At 44.5% G+C, this 25,539-nt stretch overlaps 1 protein-coding gene across 1 annotated transcript in view; it reads right to left on the bottom strand.

Moving 5' to 3' along the window:
- Positions 1-3,745: 3,745 nt before the first annotated feature.
- The window catches only part of Tmem178a (transmembrane protein 178A), a 66,267-nt gene continuing 44,473 nt past the window's right edge, over positions 3,746-25,539 (bottom strand). Inside the window, exons 2-4 of the mRNA XM_004660112.3 lie at positions 21,952-22,065; positions 18,545-18,682; positions 3,746-4,687 (exon numbers count right to left, since the gene is read on the bottom strand). Coding sequence (XP_004660169.1) covers positions 4,446-4,687; positions 18,545-18,682; positions 21,952-22,065 — 494 coding nt within the window. The 3' untranslated portion in view covers positions 3,746-4,445. The remainder of the gene's footprint in view (positions 4,688-18,544; positions 18,683-21,951; positions 22,066-25,539) is intronic.

Raw genomic sequence — 25,539 nt, forward strand, 5'->3', positions numbered from 1 at the left:
GCCACCACGCCTGGCCCCAGTCGTGTCTCTGAGGTGAACCTCATGGACTACGCTGTGTTTTCCACACGGGTGTGTGTTTCCTGCCTCCCGTGCACTTATGACTCTCTCTGCTCTTGCCTTCCCTCTAGATCCTGATTCCACTAAAACTCCACAACTTGTGGTTTCTCCCCAAATAAACTTAACAATTCATAATTTTTCCTTCTGAGTCTGTCTTTATTAATTCTTTATTAAAGGGACAGAACCCAAAGCTTGGGGTTCATAAATTCTGGGGGACCCCTCCTGAGCCCACAAATCTGCATCACATCTATTCCCTGGAGGTCACGAACCTCCATTTACCTGTCTTCCAGATTGCAGGCTTCTCTCTCTCCCTCCAATTAGCTCACCTATGTAGTACACTTTTGTCATTCTTTTTTAAAAAAAAATTTTTGTTCATTTTTATTTATTTGAGAGAGAAAAAGAGAAAGAGGCAGATAGAGAGAAAGAAAATGGGTGTGCCAGGACCTCCAGCCACTGCAAACGAACTCCAGATGTGTCCACCCCCTTGTGCATCTGGCTAACGTGGGTCCTAGGGAATCGAGCCTCAAACCGGGGTCCTTACGCTTCACAGGCAAGCGCTTAACTACTAAGCCATCTCTCCAGTCCCAACTTTTGTCATTCTTATATTTGAGTTTCAAGAGGAACTTTTCAAGGTGCACCTCCAAAAAACTGTAAATTAATGCTGTGAAGAGAACGATACCCAGGCAACGGTGATAATAATCAAGAGCTCCTGTGTTGGCAACTATCTGAATTCCTTTAATTCTGCATTTATGCAATTTAGAGCCAGGAAGGATGACTAATATTCTCACATGTACTTTATTACATTTTGCAAATCACAGGGCAAGAACCTTTCTCCTTCACCGATGTTTTCCAAGTGCCCAGCAGAGCTCTTTGCACACCTTAGGGATTCCTCACTATTAGGGACACATATCCACAGTTGGTCCAATGTCCCTGGACTTTTTTTTTTTTTCTGAGGTAGGGTCTCACACTAGCTCAAGCTGACCTGGAACTCACTATGTAGTCTCAGGATGGCTTTGAACTCTTGGCGATCCTCCTACTTCTGCCTCCCAAGTGCTGGGATTAAAGGTGTACGCAACTACAGCCGGCCTGATTCTCCCCCACCCCCCCGAACTTTTTAAGTACTGAGAAGCCACCACCCAAAGCTCGCTTGTTCTCAGCACCTTGAATCTGCTCTTGGGATGTGGGAGCTATGGTAACAAAGGCCCCAGGGATCCCTTGACATCCTAGTACCTTCAGGAAGGATGCAGCTCATCAGGAAGCTGCCATCCTCTTCCCTTTGCAGTTTTTCAGAGGCCCTTGGGCACTTCCAGTCTGTGAAGTCCCTCCTCTGTCCCCTTCCCCCCTTTTTGGACCAGCTGTATCCTCACTTCAAAGCGCTCACCTCCCTCTCCTTTCTGCCCAGCAAAAACCCCCGAGGCAAAGCAAGAGTCTGACCACATGCACACAGGGCGAAGCGGTACCAAGCCGACCCAGGGAGAACAAGCTCAGCGCGTCTAGAAATTATTTATCCCACACAGACCGTGCAGCCAATTAAGGAAGCATCCCCCAAGGAGGGCCCTAAGGGAGGGAACAGATGCCCAATATTGATGGTAATTTGCTCATACCTCCTGGAAAGTAAACAGAAACGGAGGAACCTTGGCCAAGTACACATAGCTCCTTGCTCCCAGCTCCAAGAGCTGAAAAGACCGGAGGGCTCTTGCCAGCCCAGGTTTGAATCCTAAGTGAACTCCACCCCCCACCCCCCACCCCCGCTTCCTATGAAAAGTTTCTGGCGCGTGAACCCATCCACCTCTGCCACCATGAGGCTTTCTTCAATTTCCACCTCAAACCCCTAGGAAGCTTCTCTGACGCTTCAAAAGTTACTCACTCAGACACTGCAGTGGTGGGTGGAATACCAATGTCCAAGAGCCCTGGAATCTTCTATGAGGGTCTTTCAAAAAAAAAACGACTTCAAAGAAAGAGCTCGCCTGCTTTGAGAATTTCCCACATAAGTAATAGATGAAAATAATCGCCCCTTTCTATACGTCTCTGATCTCATCCAGAGAGACCCGTTTGTTAAGCAGGCCACAGAGAGTGCTCGGATTATGGTCCCAGCCTCTGCTGGGCGGAGCATTCAAAGGAAGGAGAGTGCTCAGGGAGCCAAAAGCATCGCCCATCTCTTCCTGGAAACACGTAGAAATCAACTTTATTCTCTCTGGGGGCTAACTGTCCTTTTTTCCTTTGCCGAGAACTAAATCAGTTTGGTTATTGTTGTTTGAGACCAGGGACTCAAGTAGCCCAGGCTAGCCTCAGAGACGGTCTTAAACTTCTGATCCTCCTACCTCGGCCTCCCTTCAAGGGTTGGGATTACAAAAGCATGCCCAGTTTACGCAGTGCTGAGGAGGGAAAGCAAGGGTCAGGTGCATGTCAGGGAAGCACCCTACCAATGAAGCTACATCATTCCTAGAACCCAAATTGATTTTTATAAGGAAAGTTCCTTTTGTGAAATTAAAATCTGAAACAGTCTATTCAGTGTATGGCCTTATCCCCTATTTGCAGAGCAACTTTATATGTGTCATGGGTAGAAAGGGGAAAGGGAAAAACTTAGAAGTTATAACCCACCCCTCCACTGAAAATAAACACAATGCAAGAATCTTAAGAGGAAAACAAAATGAAGCAAATGTTCCAAGTGGGATCCTCGGCTTCCATGGAATTATGTGCCAGGGACCACATGCAACAGCATCTGGAAAAAGCATGGCCCAGTTACTGGCACTCAGTTAAGTGATAAATCAGAGAACCAACTCAATTAGTATCCGAGGAAGCAAGTCACATTCTGGCACCAAGTCGTGGTCCTTATCAATCCTGGCTGCACATCAGAATTACCTGGGCTTTTTTTTCCCCCCCCTCTCCAATTTTCTTTTCTTTCAAAATTCAAACCTAGGCTCACCTGTGGGCCTTGAGTTAACTGTCCTAGCATGGAGCCCAGCTTAGCTTCAGCTGAAGGCATTGCTAGGTGATTCTAATATGCAGACCAAACTGAAAAAACAGTGGTCCAGAAGTTCAAGAACAAAGCCAGAGGCCCTTGTGCCCTTGTGACTAGATAAGCATGAGGCAGTGCTAAAGAGATGGAAAGTTAAATAAATGTTGTAGCAAAACTCACAGCTTAAAAATGACCTTATGTGATTGTTACACAAGATGCATAATGAGCCAGCTTAATTGAACTGACTTGATGAGGCTTAGTAAGTCAGGTGGTGGCTCACGCAAGTTCCAGCACCCAGGAGGCCGAGGCAGGAGAATCACTGAGAGTTTGATGCCAACCTGGGCTACACGGTAAGTGACAGAGCCAGGCTACATACTGAGATCCTGCTTCAAAAAGCAAAACCAGGGCTGGAGGAGATGGCTTAGCAGTTAAGGCGCTTGCCTGCGAAGCCTAAGGACACATGTTCGACTCCCCAGATCCACGTAAGCCGGATGCACAAAGGTGAGGCAAGCACAAGGTCGCACATGCCCACTAGGTGGCGCAAGCATCTGGAGTTCGATTGCAGTGGCTGAGGCCCTGGCACGCCTGTTCTCTGTCTCCCTCTTGCTCGCTCTCTCTAAGACAAATTAAAACAAAACCAACCAAACAAACAAAAATCACAGCTTTCATATGTCCTGTGGCAAGGAACACTAGCTGATCCAGCTAAGAGACAGTGAGAACACACCTGAATAACCAAGGGGGCAGTCATTTAATGCAGAAATCCAGTTCACATAAAGAGACACCAGCTGTGACAGAGAGGACTTCAAACAATACTGCAGAGTGTCACATATTAGCTCATACACGGTTGATCTGTTTTCCCTATGCTTTCAAGTCCAGTACAGGGACAGAACAGATCTCAATTCATAAACATAATCATAAGGCAAGAGAAGAACCTCATGTGATGAGGAACGTCCACGAGGAGTGCACAGACGGTGGGTGCTGACACAAGACACCGTCGGGACAAGTTCTGAAAATGCTGCATTAAAACTGCACAAGCATGGCACGGTGACACGAAAATTATCATTGCTTCGTTACGAATCCTTCTGCAAATAGAAATGACTCTCCGGTAATCGTTATGTACAAACTTTCTGAAAGAAGTGGAAAGTCGTACAAATCTTTCCATTGCAGTTCCTCTCTTCTGACTCCAGGGCACCGCTCCACGTCCGAAGCATAAATAATCATTAAAGCACTTGGACCCACAGTCATCTTGTCCTTAGAAAGGTTGGGAGGTTTTGCATGATTTTTTGTATTTTTTTTTTTTTTAATCAGTCATCCAGAAAGGGCTGCAGGCAACAAGTTGGAATGTAAAAGACCTCTTTGTGCTTGGAATCCTGATGTGAACTCGTTTTTCTCTCCCTTCAGGAGTCACCCATGCCCTAGCAGGGGGCAGTCATACCGAAGAGTCTCTGCCAGACTTTAGCTGTGTAATCTTGGTCCGGCTAATAAACGGATAAGCGATGCAGAGACCTCCAGCTGCCACAATAAACCCTAAACTGCACCAGGCACAAAAGATGGACCAGCTGTAGCCATGTTCCACATCATGAGGCAAGCTATAAATCAGCTTCGGGAGCCGGTTCAGATCGTACGAGATGCTGGCAGCATACGTGCAGAGTGAAATGGTGCAAAATATCCCTATAAATAATAAAAGAGAACAGAATGATCAGTTACGGCTTTGCCTGCTACGAGGCAAATGCCAGACAGGCCCTTCGCAAAAATTCAGATCAACCTGTAAGGCAATCACTCCAAATTCGCAAACATCTATGTAACTTTTTTTTTTTTTTTTTTACTTGAATGAAATCATTCAGCAAACATTGAAAACGGAGCAGTAAAAATTTGGAAAATTTGAAGCATTCATATTTATGTAGTTTGAATGGTTATGCATGCTTGAATTTATCTTTGTTTTTATTCCCAGAAACCATAAAAATTCCGTTTTTGTTTTTCTAGAGGTTTTTGTTTGTTTGTTTGTTTTGTTTTGTTTTTATTTTTGCTTGTTTTTTTTAAACATAGGGTCTCATGTAGTAGCCTAGTCTGACCTCAAACTCACTATACAGCTGAGGATGACCTTGAACTTCTGATCCTCCTGCCTCTGTCTCTTGAATGTTAGGTTACAAGTGTGTGTTACTATACCTGGTTTTATGTAGTGTGGGTGGGAGAGGGGATAGGAGCATTCTACCACCTGAGCTACATCCTCGGGCCCTAAAAGTTCTGTATTTTTTAACAGATGACCACTTGTTTTATTATTTATTTATTTGAGAAAGCAAGAGAGAAAGAGGCAGAGACGGAGAGCATGGGCACACCAGGGCCTCCAGCCACTGCAAACGAACTCCAGACACGTGTGTCACCTTGTGCACCTGGCTTACGTGGGTCCTGGCAAATCAAACGGAGATCCTTTGGCTTTGCAAGCAAGTGCCTTAACCGCTAAGCCATCTCTCCAGCTCCCAAAGTTCTGTTTCTAAGGAAAAATATCTTCTATAATCTTCAAGTCTAATCAAAACCATTATTTCCTTTGCTTTATACCAGAGCTAACACATTTTAATGTAGTTGCCATCATTATACAGTTTTCTTTCTTTTTCAGTGATAACTGTCATATTTATCATGTAGCCTGTAAATAATTCAAATGATGTACTACAGATAGCTGAACCTTTTTGGAAGGTACAAAGCACAGCACATACGAAAGCCTCAGAAGTTTTCCTTTTTTAAAAAAAAAAAAAATAGAGAGAGAGAGACAGGGAGAGAATTGGCACCCCAGAACTTCAGCCAGTGCAATCAAACTCCAGACGCTTGCGCCACCTAGTGGGCAGGTGCGACCTTGTGCTTGCCTCACCTTTGTGCGTCTGGAGGTTTCACAGGCAAGCACCTTAACCACTAAGCCATCTCTCCAGCCCAGAAGTTTTCTTTAAAAGAAAAATTTTTTTGGAGCCAACCCCAATAGACTGGCCTTTTTTTAAAAAAGTGAGAGCGAGAGGGAATTGGCACGCCAGGGCCTCTGCCACTGGAATCGAACTCCAGACGCTTGCGCCACCTAGTGGGCATGTGCGACCTTGTGCGCTTGCCATCACTTTTGTGTGTCTGGCTTATGTGGGACCTGGAGGGTTGAACATGGGTCCCTAGGCCTCGCAGGCAAGCACCTTAACTGCTAAGCCGTCCCTCCAGGGCCCTCAGTAGTTTTCTTGATGAAAGGATACTTTCTTGTTTATTTGTGTGTACATGAAATTACAAATTTGTGTGTGTAATATGTACGTGTGTGACGTGTGTGGGGGCATGTGTGCGCCATGGTGTGCATGTGGAGGTCAGAGGACATCCTTAAGGTGTTGGTCCTCTCCTTCCACCTTGTCTGAGGCAAGGTTTCTCTCGTTGCTTGTTGCTGCAAAGGCAGTACCAGCTGGCCCACCTTCCACTGCTGCTGGGATTACTGACCCATTCACCACCGTGCGTCCGGCCTTACGCAGGTGCTGGGGATCTGGCTGTCGGGCTTATGGGCTTACGGAGCAGGGTCCTTTAACGACTGAGCCATCTCCCCAGCCCCGGAGTGAATGCTTTCAAATAATAGAAATCAAGTCCAGGACTTTGGAATTGATGTAAACAGCTGAGCACGGTGATGGCTCGGTGGGTCAAGGGCCCCCAAGTGTGAGGACCTGATTTTGAGTCACCAGCACACATGAAAAATGCTCAGGCTTGGAGCGGCAGGGGGAGGCAGAGGCCCCTGGTGAACTCGTGTGTTCTGAAGGCCTGGTCCTTAGCTGAGGGCATTTAGGAGCTGGGCCTTGCAAGAAGAGGCGTGGGCCCAGGACTGTCACAGCCAGCTGCTGTTGTCCACCTGCTGTGGCAGAGGCGATGCCCAGCCTCTGATTATGTCATCATAGAGCTTCCCTTTAAGACTGTAAGCTAATAATAATAATAATAATAATAATAATAATAATAATAATAATAATAGAGCCGGGCATGGTGGGGCACGCCTTTAATCCCAGCACTCGGGAGGCAGAGGTAGGAGGATCGCCGTGAGTTTGAGGCCAGCCTGAGACTCCATAGTGAATTCCAGGTCAGCCTGGGCTAGAGTGAGACCCTTCCTCAAAAACAAAAATAATAATAATCATAATCATAATAAACTTTGCTCCCATCAGCTGTTTTTGGTTGGGTGCTTTATCCCAGACATGAGAAGGTGACTACAGCGCCTGGCGTTGTGTGACTGTCACACCAGCTCTGGGGAGATGGGGACAGGAAGATCCTCCTCGTCACTTACTTGCGACTTAGGTCTACCGAGTCAACTAAGCCTTGGGTGCAGTAGGACATTCCGTCTCCAATCATATATGTCAAAATTGGCAAGACATTGACCCCCGGTATCCACATGCATGCAGCCACATATACGTGAGTAACCCCGCACACACGTGAACCCACACACATACGAACATGCATATGTATATGCACACCACACACACATACACATGCCACAAAAAGAGATCACCTATGCCGCCGACCGTGCAAACTGTAGCTAATCTGAGGGAGACAGGAAAAATATTCACAACCAAAATTCTTTCTTTCTTACATCAATCACGTGTGTATGATTGTCCCTCAAGAATACTAAAATTAGGACTCTGATAAAAATTCTCCAAGCCCCAAACCTCTTGAGTTTTCAGTGCTCAAGCAACATGCCTGTGATTCAGATGTTTTTATCCACAGTGGATCCCCAAGGATGCGCTGGGACTTAAAAAAAAGTTTTTTGTTCATTTTTATTTATTTATTGGAGAGTGACAGAGACAGAAAGAGGCAGATGAGAGAGAGAGAGAGAGAATGAGCGCGCCAGGGCTTCCAGCCACTGCAGATGAACTCCAGACACGTGCGCCCCCTTGTACATCTGGCTAACGTGGGTCCTGGAGAATTGAGCCTCGAACTGGGGTCCTTAGGCTTCACAGGCAAGCGCTTATCCGCTAAGCCATCTCTCTGGCCCACACTGGGATTTTTTGGTTTTGTTGTTTTTGTTTTGTTTTGTTTTTTGTTTTGTTCAGGCAATTGCTCAGTTGACGGTGGGTGATGAAAACAGAAGCTGAAACCCAGTCAAATGTCAAAATGTCCAGTTCCATTCTGAGCCCTATACATCCCTCCATCAGGCTCTGGTTTATCTCTGTGGACAACGGAGGTGATATCCATTTGTTGGGAAAATTGCTTCTGTATCCTCAGGGATGTGCAGCACCTCCATCGAAAACAAACACAGACTTAGGACTGAAAATAGCCAAAAAAAAAAAAAAAGGAGAAGAAGAAGCAGGGAAAGCCTCCTTCCCTTCTTTTCATCTATAGCTTTGGAGATCAAAAACACTAGCAGAAAAATTCAGAATATGTTGGAGGAAAATAAAGATCATCTTAATGCCATTTTATAAAGCACTAGAATTCTGTCTCCGTTCAAATCGGCGCATTGCCTGAATCTTTTTCCAAGTGTGCATTTAGAAAATGAATGTTCCAAATTAAAAGGTTACTTGATCTGAGATAATTTGACATTTCCAACTCTGCCTAATTCGGTTGTTAAACTCTAAAGTCATTTTGTTTTTCTAAAACAGGTAAAATCTTATCCACTGTTTTATTTTCCTTCCTTCCTTCCTTCCTTCTTTCCTTCTTTCCTTCTTTCCTTACTTCCTTCCTTCCTTTCTTCCTTCTTTGAGAGAGAGAGAGAATAAACATCAAAGCTGCTAATGAACTCTAAAACATCACTGTATGCACTTAGCTTTATGTGTGCACTGGGAAATCGAATCTGGACCGGCAGGGCTTTACAAGTAAGTGTCTTCAACTGCTAAACCATCTCCCAGGCCTGCTATGCTTTTTAAAGCAATAGCAGACATATCACTTGGAATTTTCCAAAAAGAAAATCAAGTTGGAAATCATCCTTTCATTTACTGCTGTTGCCAAGCCTTGGGAGGAGCAAATGTTCTTACATCTACACCGATGCTTTCACCGACACCAGGAGAAAGCCCGTGTTTGCATACAAGACCCCTTTCATGACTGCTGGGAACAGAACCATAAGGCTGATGGGAGAAGAAGATAATGTCTCTGGAGTAGCAACAGGTGATACATCATAGGGCAATGACCTGTTCACAGAAAAAAAAAAAAAATTCATTCTGCATTAGCTCTCTTCACACAGCTGACTGCCTAAAAGCAAATGTTTTTCATGAGGAACATGGTGTTAATGACCTCTGAAAGCTTGAGTTCAAACTCGGACTTTTCAAGCATCCTTTGATGTCTAAATGCATTGGGCTGGGACTTTCGAAATATGCATTTTCGTCTCCAGCTGAACCGCCAAACACTATGCGACCTTGAAATTACCTATCCACTTCCTGAGCCTTAGTGGCCTTATCTGAGAAAAGGCAAATGGGAGCTGGGTTACTAAAAGTCTCTCACCGTGTCAAGCTTTTGTCGAGTCTGTTACTCCAAAATAGAGACAGGGAATAAATGCGTTCCCTAAGACTTCTTGGTGAATTTAATACTCGGTAAAAATGGACTATCCTCTACATTTTTCTTTCTGAACATATTCCCTTTGATTTCATACTAGAAAGTTGATTTTTTTCATTAGTACCCTTCCCCCATCAACTTCCTGAAACTAATTTTGGGAAAACAAATTTTACTATTACCCTATAGGTGCATACTGAATAGAAAAACTGAAAAGGACATACATGACATCTCTCTTCTTCCCTGTTTCATATGGGGGGTGCTTTCTCCAGGCTCTTGGTGTGTGCTGACCTCACAGACACTGAATGAATGAGATCTCTAACAGGATTTCTTTCCTTGTCCAAGTTTCCAGAGTTCTTAAGATCCCGAAAGCTAAATCTGTAACCCAATCCCATGGGGAATTTTTTTTTTTTTTTTTTTTTTTTTTTTTTTTTTTTTTTTTTTGCTGTAACTTTCATTCTTGGATTCATCTGCCTTGCATTGGAGTTTAGACCTTGAATGTCCCCCAAAGGCCATGTGTTGAAAGCTTGTTGTGGCTACTATGGGGAGGCAATGGGCAGCTAGGAGGTGGGGGCAGTAGAAGGAAATTAAGTCACTGAAGTGGACCTCGGAAGGAGATACTGGGATTCCCACTCCCATTTTCTCTCTCCTCTCCTTCCTGGCCATGTAGAGGGCTTTGCTGTGCATACACTTCCTACCACGGTGTGGTGCCTAAGCAAAGGCCCAAAGCAGTGGAACCAAGAAAGCCATGAACTATAAAAAACCTATGAAACCATGAACCAAAGTAAACCTTTCCTCTTTAAATTGATTTTTCCAGGTATTTTGTCACGGGAGCAAAATGCTGACTTGCACCCTTGCAAATCTGGCTGTCCCTCTGTCTTCTTAGGGTTTGCACTGACTTTGCCATGAAAAAGCACATGCTTCTCTGAGCCTCCCAGGTCCTTTTATATTTTATTTTTTCCGAGGTAGGGTCTCACTCTAGCCCAGGCTGACCTGGAATTCACTATGCAGTCTCAGGGTGGCCTCGAACTCACGGTGATCCTCCTACCTCTGCCTCCCGAGTGCTGGGGTTAAAGGCACGCGCCACCACGCCCCGACTTCGGGTCCTTTTTTATTGTTTTTATTTTGGAGAGAGAAAGAGAATTGGTATGCCAGGGCCTCAGCCACTGAAATGGAACGCAAGACACTTGTACCACCTAGTGGTCATGTGGGACCTTGTGCTTGTTTCACCTTTGTGTGTCTGGCTTACGTGGGATATGGAGAGTTGAACATGAGTCCTTAGGCTTTGCAGGCAAGAGCCTTAACCACTAAGCCACCTCTCCAGCCCTCGGGTCCTTTTTGGAATAGGTGAGATTTGCTTTATGTTCTGTTACTTCAGCAAGCAAAGAGTAGAGGACAGTAGGCTTATATCCCGCAAATATGCCCTTCCCTCATTCCCACATGAGCTGCCACCCTCTGGTAATATCTTTCTTCCGTCCAAGATGCCCTTGGTATCGCTCTGGGTGAGAGGAAAGTGAAGGAGAGGCCAATGAGTACAGCTGCTCTTCCAGACCCTTATATGTCTCAGAAGTCTGAAAGAATTTGCTGTCACAGCTTTTATGTGGGAGATGGGCAGGCTCACTTAGAATTATCCAGGGGAAGGCACTGTGACAAGACAAAGCATTGATTCCATCTTTTCCTTAAACAGTTCCTAAGAGATACTTACAAAATTTGAACACAGGAAGAAAAAGCATTACCGGGGCTGGAGAGATAGCACAGTGGTTCAGGCGCTTGCCTGCAAAGCCTAAGGACCCAGGTTCGATTCTCCAGGTCCCACGTAAGCCACATGCACAAAGTGGCACATGCATCTGGTGTTCGTTTGCAGTGTCTGGAGGCCCTGGCATGCCCATTCTCTCTCTCAAATAAATAAATAAAAATGGAAAAAATTCATTTCTTTATTTGTAAGCAGAGAGATACAGACAGAGAGGGAGAAAGAAAGAGCATGTGTGTGTATGGGTGCATCTGGCTTACATGGGACCTGGAGAATAAAACCTGGGTCCTTAGGCTTCGCAGGCAAGCGCCTTAACCGCTAAGCCATCTCTTCAGCCCAGATTGTTTTTAAAAGAAGAAACGTGCATTATAAACAATGCAAGCTTGTTTGTTGCAACAGAGTCCATAACTTCGGATCATCTCTTGGGTCAGTTTTGACACTGAATTCCGTTTTAGGTTCCATAGTCACATTCGATAGTGGTTACATGTGTGAGTATTCTGTCTTGACACATCTGCATTCTTCCCTCTGGCTTCCTCTTCTCCCTCATGAACTGATGACATTCCAGCCCAGCTGGTGGCTCCAAGGGAAAGATTCACATTCCTAAGCCTGCTCTGGGCTATGGCTTGGGGGATCTTCAAGAGGAGATACTAATCACTGGCTCCCAAACAAACCCTATGTGCTGCCACTTTATTTATTAAATATTAAAAGGTTTTGTGCCAACATTCTTATTTATTTATTTGACAGAGAAAGGGGAGAGAGAGAGAGAGAGAGAGAGAGAGAGAGAGAATGGGCGCGCCAGGGCTTCCAGCCTCTGCAAACGAACTCCAGATGCGAGCGCCCCCTTGTGCATCTGGCTAACATAGGTCCGAGGGAATCAAACCAGGGTCCTTTGGCTTTGCAAGCAAACGCCAAAACTGCTAAGCCATCTCTCCAGCCCCTCTGCCAACATTCTTTATTTTCTAAATTTTTTTGTTCATTTTTATTTATTTATTTGAGAGCAACAGAGAGAGAAAGAGGTAGAGAGAGAGAGAGAGAATGGGCGCGCCAGGGCCTCCAACCACTGAAGACGAATTCCAGACGCATGCGCCCCCTTGTGCATCTGGCTAACGTGGGTCCTGGGGAATCGAGCCTCGAACCGGGATCCTTAGGCTTCACAGGCAAGCGTTTAACCACTAAGCCATCTCTCCAGCCCTGCCAACATTCTTAATTAGAAGATGCCATGGTATCAGAGCAGCGCAGGACTGGAAGGAACGCTTTCAGAGTGGGACAGCAGTAAATTTAAACTTGCCATCCCCATCGGCATAGTTTCCAACCCTCAAATCTCCAAGATGCCAGTGGCTCACTGGTAAGATGTAACTAGGGTGACCAGGCCTAGTCTCTGACTTCTCTCCTTTGAGGTGTCTAAATGGCTCTCAAAAGAGTAGAAGCTACTACCTTCTGGTTAAGCCTGCTTGATAAATACCCAAACTACAATACCCAAAGGCATAAACATTGATTTTTCTTCTCTCCACTCCTTCAAAAGATGGCCTGCTCATCATTCTGCTCTCTCTGCCCTTCCAGCAAAAAAAGAAAAAAAAAAATGCCTGCTGTTATTTTTCAGGCGGATTATTCAAGAAGTCATGCCTACATTGTTTTCAATACATGACTGAGTAACAAACCCTTGTTAAAAAATCATTAAATAGGCAAATACATGCACACATACCCAAACTATCTATAATTTGTGTTTCCTGAATTAAAAGCAAAAGTTGGGCATGGTTGATGCACACCTTTAACCCCAGCACTTGGGAGGCATAGGTAAGGAGGATCACTACGAGTTCAAGGCCACCTTGACACTATACAGTGAATTTCAGGTTAGAATGGGCTAGAGCAAGACCTTACCTTAAAATAAAATAATAATAATAGAGGGCTGGAGAGATGGCTTAGCAGTTAAGCACTTTCCTGTGAAGCCTAAGGACCTCGGTTCAAGGTTCGATTCCCTAGGACCCACGTTAGCCAGATGCGCAAGGAGGCGCGTGCATCTGGAGTTCATTTGCAGGGGCTGGAGGCCCTGAGGCATCCATTCTCTCTCTCATCTCTCTGTCTCTTCCTCTGTCTGTCTGTCACTCTCAAATAAATAAGTAACTTTTGTTGTTTTTTAAAAAAGTAAAGTAGTAATAATAAAAGCAAATATTTCCCTGCCAGATCGCAGTAATTTCTTTGAGTAACAGAGGGGTCCTGCCCTAACACAAGGCTACTCTAGTCCTTATTGATCCTGTTTAGTGTGAATATTCATATGTTTTGTTGCAGAAATGTTAGTGAAATTGATTTTGTACACTGCCCAGAATTTGATGACGGTGTTAGATCATGCCCTGTGTTATCTTTATACATAAAATCTTTTAAGTCTTGAATTCCAGCATTCATTTGACTTTTAGATAAGAAACTAAGAAAGGATCTGTAGTTCTAGATCACAGTTGATGGCAGCCAAGGAAGGGCAAGCCTAGGGTGGGCACTGACTTCCCGGATGTTTTCTTCAGTGGGCTGCCTGGACTCCATCTCTTCCTCTCCTCTCAACATGAGAGTGTCACATGTCATTTCATGCTCTTCCAGAATGACAGAGGTCACTCTCTGCACAGGACCAAGAGGTCAGTGAGACCTGAACCAGGGGACATTCAAGCTTTATCTGATTTTTAGACTTCTGGTGCATTAAAAGATAATTGAAGGGCTGGAGAGGTGGCTTGGCAGTTAAGGTGCTTGTCAGCAAAGCCAACGGACCCAGGATTGATTCCTTAGGATGAACGCAAAGGCAGATGCACAAGATGATCCGTGTGTCTGGAGTTCGTTTGCAGTGACTGGAGGCCCTGGTGTGCCCATTCTCTCTCTCTCTCTCTAATAAATAAATAAATAAATAATAATGTTAAAAATATTTTTACAGGCTGGAGAGATGGCTTAGCAGTAAAGATGCTTGCCTGTGAAGCCCAATGATCCAGGGTCCATTCTCCAGGTCCCATGTAAGCCAGATGCACATGGTGGCACATACATCTGGAATTTGTTTGCAGTGGCTAGAGGCCCTGGCACACCCATTCTCTCTCTCTCTCTGTGTCTCTAATAAATAAATAAAAATAAGTCTTTGAATACATATATTTAAAAGATAATTAAAAACTCTATTAACAATAAAAATATATATGTAATGACAGTATTGAAAAATTAGCCCTTTAAAATAGTTATAATTTAAATAACAACAATTACAGCTATGGAACAAAAGCCATCTAATAGAATTTAAGTGGATGGAAATAATCATTCGAAGTGCACCAGATGAGTCACAGGCAGGCAGAAGCTCAGGCTGGGAGAGGAGAGTCTGACTGCCCTGTATATGTCACTGGGACGGCACGTGCAACCTCAGAACACAGGCCATCCAAAGCCCAGGGTGACCTGTGTGCCCCTGGTCTGGCTCAAGAACTCTTGCAAGACCCCAGAGGAGAGGAAAGGGAAGGAGGGTGCAAACTCCCAGACGAGAGCTGACAGTCCCATCTGTGGGCCATCAAGGCTTCTCTGCACGCAATCAAGAGAAGCTGTTCCCTAGAGTTTCCGTTTTAACCTTTCAACCTGTCGCATCACCGATGGATGTTCCCCATTGACGGTTTGGCTGCTAAGTTCAGGCACAGAATGAAGGCGCCTGCATATTAGAAGAGGCTAAGTTTAGCATCTAATATCTGTGGGAGGGCCGCTGTCTAGAGCTGCTGACGACAGTCTGCTTAACTAAAATCAATTCTTTTAACCCTTCCTTGCTCTCACGGCCTGGGCAAGGCATGCAGTGAAGGCAGTTGTTTCAGCATTTACAATGGAGATTTCAAGGCATTGTTTGTGGCAACAAAACCAAAAACAAACCTCTCTAAATCCCAATGCAAGCTACAGAGGGTGACAGTTCAGGGGACAGCTGCTGCCTCTCCCGCTGTGACGACCCAGGGCTTCCCTTGCATGGTCTTGTGATTTACTACTTCGGTGGTAACACCAGCTTCCTATGCTGAGTGTCCTAAACTATTCATGCACCACCTATATTAAAAGTGCCCTTACTGGAGAAATAATTTAGTGGTTAAGGCATTTGCCTGCAAAGCCAAAGGACCTCAGTTCGATTCCCCAGAACCCACGTAAGCCAGATGCACAAGGTGGTGCATGCACTTGGAGTTCATTTGCAGTGGCTGGAGGCCCTGGTGTGCCCATTCTCTCTCTCTCTCTCTCTATCAAATAAACAGAAATAAAATATTTTTTTAGGTGCCCTTAAAAAAAAGTACTACTAGGGGGTTGGAGAGATGGTCTAGTGGTTAGGGCACTTGCCTGCAAAGCCAAAGGACCTCAGTTCGATTCCCCAGAACCCACGTAAACCAGATGCCCAAGGTGGCACATGCATCTGGAGTTCATTTGCAGTGGCTGGAGGCCCTGGTGTGCCCATTCTCTCTCTCTCTGAAATAAATAAAATAAAATAAATAAAATAAACTTTAAAAATACTACCACTGAAGCTTTTGTCAAATCTAGAAGTTCTTGTGTTTTTCTATGAAGGGATTGTGGCATGGGGCCTCTTTTAGAGTTAGAGAGACCAGGCGTGGTGGCACACGCCTTTAAGCCCAGCACTTGGGAGGCAGAGGCAGGAGGATTGCTGTGAGTTCAAGGCCTCCCTGAGACTATAGTGCGAGTGAGTTCCAGGTCAGCCTGGGCTACAGTGAGATACTACCTTAAAAAAACAAAACAAAACACCAACAAAAAATTTCTAGACTTAGAGGGAAGCTGCGGGACCTGCTCACACACGCCTGTAATCTCAGCACTGAGGAAGACCAAGATGAGAGAGCACATGTCCAAGGTCAGCTTGATAAACATAGGAAGTCCCAGGCCAGCCAAGGCAACACAGTGAAACCATTTCAAAAACAAATGAGAGCTGGAGAGATGGCTTAGCGGTTAAGCGCTTGCCTGTGAAGCCTAAGGACCCCAGTTCGAGGCTCAGTTCCTCAGGACCCACATTAGCCAGATGCACAAGGGGGCGCATGCATCTGGAGTTCATTTGCAGTGGCTGAAGACCCTGGTGCACCCATTCTGTCTCTCTGTGCCTCTCTCTTTCTGCCTCTTTCTCTCTCTGTCTGTCATTCTCAAATAAATAAAAATAAACAAAAAATATTGAAAACAAAAACAAATGAGAGCTGGAGAGATGGCTTAGAGGTTAAGGTGTTTGCCTACAAAACCAAAGGACCTTGATTCAATTCCCCAGGACGCCCATAAGCCAGATGCACAAGGTAGCGCATGCATCTGAAGTTCATTTGCAGTGGCCAGAGGCTCTGGCACACCTATTCTCTCTCTCTCCCTCTCTTTCACTCTCTCTGTGCCTGTTTCTCTCTTTCAAATAAATAAAAATATTTTTAGGGCTGGAGAGATGGCTTAGCGGTTAAGCGCTTGCCTGTGAAGCCTAAGGATTCTGGTTCGAGGCTCGGTTCCCCAGGTCCCACGTTAGCCAGATGCACAAGGGGGCGCACGCATCTGGTGTTCGTTTGCAGAGGCTGGAAGCCCTGACACGCCCATTCTCTCTCTCTCCCTCTATCTGTCTTTCTCTCTGTGTCTGTCGCTCTCAAATAAATAAAAATAAAAATAAAAAAATTTAAAAAAATATATATATATTTTTAAAAAACACATGAGCGCTGGGTGTGGTGTGTACACCTTTAATCCCAGCTCTAGGGAGAGATAGGAGGATCATCGTGAGCTCAAGACTTCCCTGAGACTACATAGTGAATTCCAGGTCAGCCTGAGCTAGAATGAGACCTTACTGAACCTACCTTTAAAAACAAAAACAGAGCAATACTGGAGAGATGGCTCAGCCATTAAGGCGCTTGCCTGCAAAGCCTAACAACCGAGATTCTAGTCCGCCAAGACCCACATAAACCAGATGTACAAGGGGCACACGCATCTGGAGTTCTTTTGCAGTGGCTGGAGGCCCTGGCATGCCCATTCTCTCTCTCTGTCTCTCCCTTCTCTATCGGTCTCTTTTTCTCTCTCTCTTTTTTTTTTTTTTGCCACTCAAATAAATAAAAAAAGTTTAGAATGTTTAAACAGATGGCATTGACATGTAGGAAAATGTCATCCTGAAGCCCACTATTGTGTACAGTTTATATATGCTAATAATACAACATAAAGAGAAACAGATGGCATCAGCCCTAGAGACACATCGCTGTCTCGTGTGAACATGAGCTTGATAAGTGACCCATTATACTGGGAAATGCTAGAAAAATCTTGTCACGGTCACCTGGGTAACCAAACTCCGGGAAGTGAAAATAAACTTATTAGAAATGGCCATCTCAGATACTATTCTCATGCTGGGAAAAGTTTGTGAAACTTAATTTGGCACTCACTCATTGTTAACACATTAACTTGTAAAGGGTGAGAAGGCAAGATTTGTTCCCTACAGCCGCTTTTAGTTAGCATTAGCCGTCCACTCCGTTTCTGACTCCTTTCCAGTCAAAAATATCCTTCACGTGCTAATCAAAAAACTCCCTAGCCATGTCTCCACACCTATCCCAATTTCGTTCTTTAAGTAAAGTCATTCCTCTGTGTAAAACCTTCCAGTAGCTTCTATCACCTGTGGTAGTTTGAATAGATGGCCCCCAATATATTCAGTGTTTTATTAGTTTGTAGTTTGGATCTGCGGCCACCTGGCTGGAGGAGGTGTCACTGGGTGGGTCTTAATGTGGGGTGGTGGGGGGGTTGAAATTCCAATCTCAAGATAAGCAAAGTGCCTAGTTCAGTCAGGAGTTCCTGAAGTGTGCTGTGTGCCTTTTGGCTTTGAGGCTTGTGGCTTCTCGCTCCCTGCTTGACCCTGTAAACACCAGGGCCAGCTTCTTGTGCCATTCTGGAACTTCCTCTGGATCTGTGAGCTTCAGTAAATATCCCTTCCTCCATAACTGTGCCTGGTCTGGGAATTCATGTCAGCGAACCTGAAGCTGTCTGCTACACCACCTCAGCTTCAAATTCCAGCCCTGCCTGTGGCTCCTAGCTCATCTGACACTCTCTTTTCCTATCCTTCCCTTCCCTCTCTAATACACTGATTCCAAAACGAATCCAGAAACACTTTTGGGAGGCAGAGGTAGGAGGATGGCCGTGAGTTCAAGGCCACCCTGAAGCTACATAGTGAGTTCCTGGTCAGCCTGGGCTAGAGCTAGAGCTTATCTCAAAAAACAACCAACCAAAAAAGCAAAGCCCTGAAACTGATGGGGGCATGATAAAGTGAGACAAGCTAAACACAGGCAAAGCAGCATCCTCTGCACCCGAGAGGCGGCCTGAGGTACCCAGCCTACCTGTCATGAGGAACAGGAGCCCGGCCACGTGCTGGGTGAGGCTCTCCTCCCAGAAGAAGCTGACAGTGGCCACGATGCAGCCGCAAAGCAGGACAGCCACCGCCATGCCCAGGAAGCCGGCCGTGATTCTTCTTAAATCTGGTCTCAAACAGAAACAGACATGCGGAAATCTGAAGGAGGGTCGGGAGAAAGTACAGGTTGGAGAACTTGGTGTACATTGTGCAAATGAGTGACGTGGTGCACAGGCTCGGGGAATTCTCCCAGATTTTATCTGTGGGTTCAACCAGTGGCGTGGTCGGGGGGGCTCATCCTCTAAGTCCTTGGAGGACTGCGTCATAACCACGGGGCGGGCAGACGAGGTTGACAAGCCCAGGGCAGACCTGGGAAACGGGCTACAGAAGTTATTTGTGAAGTTTGAGAAAATGAAGGCAACCTGCCCTCTTGAGATGCCCACTCGCAAACACCCTCTCCCCCAAAATACAAGTCCCACCAGCCAAACCCCGATCTGCCCAGGGTAGAGAGGGACTGTTCCCACGGGACAAGTCTCTGGCAAAACCTCATGACAGCTATGTAGAGGCTTCCTTTCCACTTGCCAAAGTGCACAGTAACAGTCCTAGGATTGCCAACCTGCTGCTGAGTTCATGTTTTTATTGATTCTTTTCTGCCCCTGTTGTTTTGTTCAACAAAGTTATAGCTACATGATAGAATTCAAATAATGCATTTTAAAACAAACAGACCCCAAGCACACACCACCCCCCCTGCCTTTCCCTAAGGCTAGGCAATAGGTCTGGGCTAAATAAAACTGTGGCATCGTGTCTTGGCACACGGAGCCAAAGTAAGATTCAGCCAGCATGCTTGACAATATGGGCTTCTCTGCCATTGTCAAAGCACCCAGGCAGCAGGCTCTCGGTTTTCCACCAGGAACAGAGGATAAGACCCTATTGCTGAAGACTCTACGTGCCTGGGCTGTAAGGTCACCGAGAAGTCAAACTGGGGCTGAGCCGAAAACCTCCTCCTGGTAGACCAGCTGGCAGAGAGCCAGAAAAAGCTGTGTTACATGCAGCCTTATGGGAGACAGAAGCCATCAGTGGTGTCAACAGTGGACACTACAAGACTCGGGTTTGGCCAGCCAGGCCAAATGAGTCAATGGGTGCAATAGTGGCATCTGCTATGGGGGAAACCAACTGCTCTCTAACTGGACTGGAGGCCCGCTCTATGGGAGGGAATACATGCTTGGTACTGAAAACCTAACCAAAAGCCTATGGTGGGGGAGGTGGTGAGCATTAGGAGTGTAATGCCTGCTGTTGTCTGGCTAAATGCATATGTTAATCTCACCAAACTGCCCTGTAAGCACTTTACTTAATGTTCACATTCATATATTAATGCTACTCTCGCTTTCAGTTAGAAAAGCTTCCCTTTTCAGATGGTGGTAACCACTGAGATGACCCAAAAGCCACCTTAGTGCTGAGAAGACGTGATGGAGGAGTGCTCACAACTGAAACATCTCTCTATCACACCCTCCAAGGCTCAGGGTCCATTGTGGAAGAGGTGGCGGAAAGAATGTTAAGAGCCAAAGGAAGGCCGGGACTGTTTACAATGCAACTGAGCAGACAGAGGTTGGCCTCGATATCCATGACCTCACAGTGCCTGGCACTATCTTCACAAGACCCTCATAATACAAGGAAAAGATGATGACATCAAAACAAAAGAGACTAATGGAGAGAGGGAGGGGATAGGATGGAGTGTGGATTTGTGAAGGGGAAAGTGGGGGGAGAGGAAGGGGTTATCATGATTTATGGAAGCTGTCAATAAAAAGGAAAATAATCAAGGAAGTGCCCAGGTAGCTGCCACCTCGCTCTGTGTTTGTACAGCTCCTCGGGATCCTACTGGCACCGCATGAAGGAAGTTGGGTTACTGGGGGCTTCTGGTCTTGGCCTTAGCATCTTACCCACAGGCAGACTGCCCTGCTTTCTTAAAAGGCATTCCTCATTTCCAGCTCAGAGCTTTCTACTCGTGAATCTAAACTAAAGCAGGATGTCTCTGCCCAGAAAAGGAAGTGTAACGTCACAAAGCAAGGGTCCAGAAATGGTGAAAATTCAGGATATTTAGTTTCATATTATGGGCATAAGCATTTTGAACATAGTTCTATCAGAACAGAAAACTGCAATAATAGTGCAGCCACGATAATCTCGCAGCCTTTCAAGAGCCAGGCACAAGCCATGAGTGAACATTAGTTCCAGACATGTTAACTTTATCTAGTTAGTGTGGTATAGACCACCAAGCATGACGTTCTTAGAAAGAACTGTGGTGAGACTGCCAAAAGCCCCTCTGTGAGAATCCCTCCCCCCAAAAATTAAGATGGAAGCTGGGCGTGGTGGCGCACACCTTTAATCCCAGCACTCAGGAGGCAGAGGTAGGAAGATCGCCGTGAGTTCAAGGCCACCCTGAGACTCCATAGTGAATCCCAAGTCAGCCTGGGGTAGAGTGAGACCCTACCTCAAAAAAAAAAAGAAAGAAAGAAAGAAAGAAAGAAAGAAAGAAAGAAAGAAAGAAAGAAAGAAGAGGAAAATGCTCAAATATTGCCTGGCTGGGGTATAACAAACTTTTAGAGTTAATGGGACAAGGGACTGTTAGAAGACCCTGTGATGATTTTATTTTCCTCTCTAACTGGCCAGACAAGTCCTTTTGGAAATAAAATGTTATTATCGTCCTGTGACTCAAGGAAACGTTGACAAGAGTTGAGTGTCTTATTTTTAGGTGTCACCTATTACCAAGCATCCAAAATCAACAATTTTCAAGTAAATATCGACCCTCTGTGATTGCACATTACATGGTCCTATCTAGATTTTCACATTTTCCTGATAGCAAAAACAAAACAAAACAACAACAAAATAAACCCTTGTTCCTTTCGTTGAGATGTCCAAGCAACAGACCCTCTCTGAGAAAATTATCACACACACTTTCAGGTGTGTCAGCAAAAATACTATGGTCTGAGCTTAGCACCGAAGTTAAAATAAATCCTGTGTAACCAAAACGAAAACAAGGGCAATGAAGGCAGAATCTTCTTGGCTTACAAGACAAGTGAAAAGGGCAGATCTTTGTACCTTGTGACTCGGTGAAAAGATTCAGTCACTTGGTATGTACAAGTACCACCCACCGGGGCAGACAGACACACCGCACTGTCTCACAGAGATTCACACCGGACTCTTCCACACTTGGCTTGTAAACAAGCCATACAGGGTACTGATCCTTGGAGTGTCAGACAGAATTCAAGTGGATCCAAAGACAAACAGAATAAAAGCTTTGAGTCCAAACCTAAGAGGTTGATGGGGAGGCCTTTTTTTTTTTTTTTTTTTTTGCTTGGTAAAACATCATTTCCTGTCGGGTTCTTCCCCAGAAATACTTACGAAGCAGGTGCCATTCATCTTGCTGTATCGTCTTGGTTAAATTGAAAGGGATGTTCCTTAAACGGATTGGCTGAGAAAAGTGGTACTTGATAGCCGTGCATCGTTGTGCAATACCTTGAAGGGAATAAGAAACGCGATTCACTAGTCTTTCATTTGTAATAGAATTCTGGAGCCCAAGGCAGAATAATTTATCCTAAACCAGATTGAATGGGAGAAGGGATAGAACAGTATGATGATTCAGAGGCAAGACATAGCAGCAAAAGCCTAAAATATGACAGAAAAATTTTACTAATTTCCTATTTTTGAAGGCATTAAATTTTATAAGTGTGTATGTGTGTGTGTGTCCCTAAATGCTTTTCAATAGTGGATTTGTATGACCCAAACACAAAACTACTCAAGGGAAAATGGCCTAAAGGTATTTAGATCGTTGGAGAAAACCAGCCTAGAACTTTAAATTAACATGTAAATTACATGCCTAAATTTAACCAAGTCTCAAACCTACAAATGGGTTACATTAAAAAAAAAATTATCAGAAAGCGTATTGTTTGGAAACCAGAAGACATTTCCACATAAAGAAACGTCTACATGGCGGTTTATGTAGTAATTATATAACCAGACAAAAGTCTATTTAACCCTCAGACAGCTAGTAAAATTCATGTCCGGAATGTCACTGGCTTGAAGTTTAGATCTTGAATGAAAGGGTAATGTCAAAAGTTGAAAGAAGGTGGGCTGGAGAGATGGCTTAGTGGTTGAGCGCTTGCCTGTGAAGCCTAAAGACCCCCATTCGAGGCTCAATTCCCCAGGTCCCACGTTAGCCAGATGCACAAGGGGGCGCATGCGTCTGGAGTTCGTTTGCAGTGGCTGGAAGCCCTGATGCGCCCATTCTTTCTGTCTCTGCCTCTTTCTCTCTCTCTGTCTGTTGCTCTCAAATAAATAAATTAAATAAACAAAAAAAATTTTTTTAAAAAGTTGAAAGAAGGAAGACATTATCTTCTCTTAATATATCTATAGCTATCTATATCTATACACACACACACACACATATATATATTGTTGTTTTTTGTTTTTTTATAGTATTTTTATTTTTATTTATTTATTTGAGAGTGACAGACAGACAGAAAGGGGGGAGAAACTAATCTCTAATGGGTGGTGTATGGTTTGAATGTACAGTCAGTCCCATAGACTCAGACTTGAAACTGGAGTGTTCAGTGGGCAGAACCCTGCTGGGGAAGAGATATGTCACTGGGGGCAGATATCAAGTCTTGCCCTAAGGTATATGGAGTGTAGCTGGAACTCTGGCTGCTCACGCTTGTTGCCGTTGAACGTTTGCTGACTCTTTGACCGTGTCCCCTGCTGTGATCTGAGGAAGGGAGCCGGCTTCTTCACCACTGATGGTGTTTTCCCTGGATCCTGTCAGCCTGAAGAAAGTGTTTGTCTAGCAATGTGAATCTGGCTACAACAGACAGAATCTAAGTAAGTATAACTATAAGGTGAATTAAAAAAAACATGGACAGTAAAAGGAGGAAATCAAGCTTATAGAAATAAAAAAGAAATATGAGGCTAGTGTGAAAACTTACATGCCAAAACATTAAATAAGGCACATGAAACAGCAAATTCCTAGAAAGACACAAACTCCAAGACTAACTGAAGACATCATAGAAGATCTAAATCTATCTGTAACAAAGTAAGGAGGCTGAATTTGTAATCAACTTAGTAAAAAAAAAAAATTTCCCTCAAGAAAAAGTCTACATGGCTTCACTGGTCAGTTTTACCAAACCTTTCAGAGGACTTCAATACTTCATATTCATCAAAAAAAAAAAAAAAAAAAGTGGAGGGAGTACTTCCTAACTCACTCTATGAGGATGGTCTTTCTCGGGTTGAAAAACCAAAGACATCATAAATATATAAGAAAATTCCTTAACAAAATACTATCAAACTGAATCTAGCAACATTCAAAAAGAGTTACACATTATGACCGACTGAGATTTATCTCAGGAATGCAAGGTTGGTTCACTGCAGACAGATCAATTGATGCAGTATAATGTATCAATGACACAGGAAACAGAAACCATCTGATCTTCTCAAAGACACAGGAAAAGCATTCTACAAAAATCTATTTTACTTCTACTAAGCAGAAAAATGTGAAGTTCAGAGAGATTAATAGTACAAGAAATAACCAAGCTTTAATGCATATGCTGTTAGCCAAACTCTACTCACAAAAGCTAGAATTCATTAACTTTTTATAAATCCCTATCAGTTCTGTAGAGTTTCCAAAGCTATGGTTCTAAAATATATAGTCAACTTGAAATTTAAAAAAAAAATCAGCTTACTTCCAACATGGGCTTTTTTTTTTTTTTTTTTTTTTTTTTAAACAAAGGTGATTCCTAACCAAAGATTTTGTTCATGCATAGTGTTTGGACACTGGATTGCCCCATGGTCTACTTTACCTTTCCCTACCTATGTCTCTCAGAAGCTGTTTCATGCTGGAGATGAGGTGTAGAATGGGAGAGACAGTTCTCTGAGACTCACAGGAACTGGCCCTAGAACATCTTCTCTGTGCTGAGGGAAGTGTATGGTTCCTTTCAAATTCCTACCAGGCAGAGGGCATAGCAAGAAGAAGGTGGGAAGCTGGCCAGGTGCGTGTCAAGAATGAGATAAATGATGCCGACATCACCAAATGGCCTTTCCTTTCCCACTAGGACCTCAGCCCAACCTTTAGATGGTAAGAACTCTGAAGCGAGGAGAGACAGGAGGTAGAAGGAGCGTCTTGGTCTAGCCCTGCATAGTAACAAACAACACTCCAATATCCCTGAGATTAGCACTCTAGTGGTGAGCCTGGAGCTTCCAAGCTGAGTTTGCAAGAAAATGTCCTGTGGTTCTAGTGCTCCAGAGCCTTAAAAACAAAATGATGATAACAGATTTCAGCAGAATGAGAAGAGAAAGTGAGAGTGATGGGTGGCTCACCTGCAGTGTCAGGGACCAGCCATTACCTCTTTTCTTTTTTAGTCCTTTTTACTATTTTATTTTCATTTAATTATTTGTGTGAGAGAGATACAGAAATAGGCAGGTAGAGAAAGAGAGAGAGGCAGGATGGGTGTGCCAGGGCCTCCAGCCACTGCAAATGAACTCGAGATGCATGCGCCCCCTTGTGCATCTGGCTTACGTGGGTCCTGGGGAGTTGAACCTAGGTCCTTTGGCTTTGCAGGCAAGTGCCTTAACCGCCAAGCCATCTCTTCAGCCCTCACTAGCTCTTTTATGTCCTTCTTCTTAAGTACTTGTTCCACTGTCATAGCAGAAAGACGGAAAGATTTGAAGGGGGAAGCGTATGATGAAAGTGTGGCTTCCTATGACATACACATTGCACTGACAAAATAGAACTTGACAAAAATCACACAGGGAAAGACTTCAGTTTTTCTATGGTGAGCCAGTGAAAAAGTAAGTCATATTTTTAAAATATTTATTTATTTATTTGAGAGAGAGAAAGTGGCCTTCAGCCACTGCAAACGAACTCTAGATGCAGATGTCACCTTGTGCACCTGGCTTACGTGAGGTCCTGGGGAATCAAACCAAGGTTCCTTGGCTTTGCGG

Source organism: Jaculus jaculus, chromosome 18 (assembly GCF_020740685.1).
Source record: "Jaculus jaculus isolate mJacJac1 chromosome 18, mJacJac1.mat.Y.cur, whole genome shotgun sequence".
In the NCBI taxonomy this organism is placed as follows: domain Eukaryota; kingdom Metazoa; phylum Chordata; class Mammalia; order Rodentia; family Dipodidae; genus Jaculus; species Jaculus jaculus.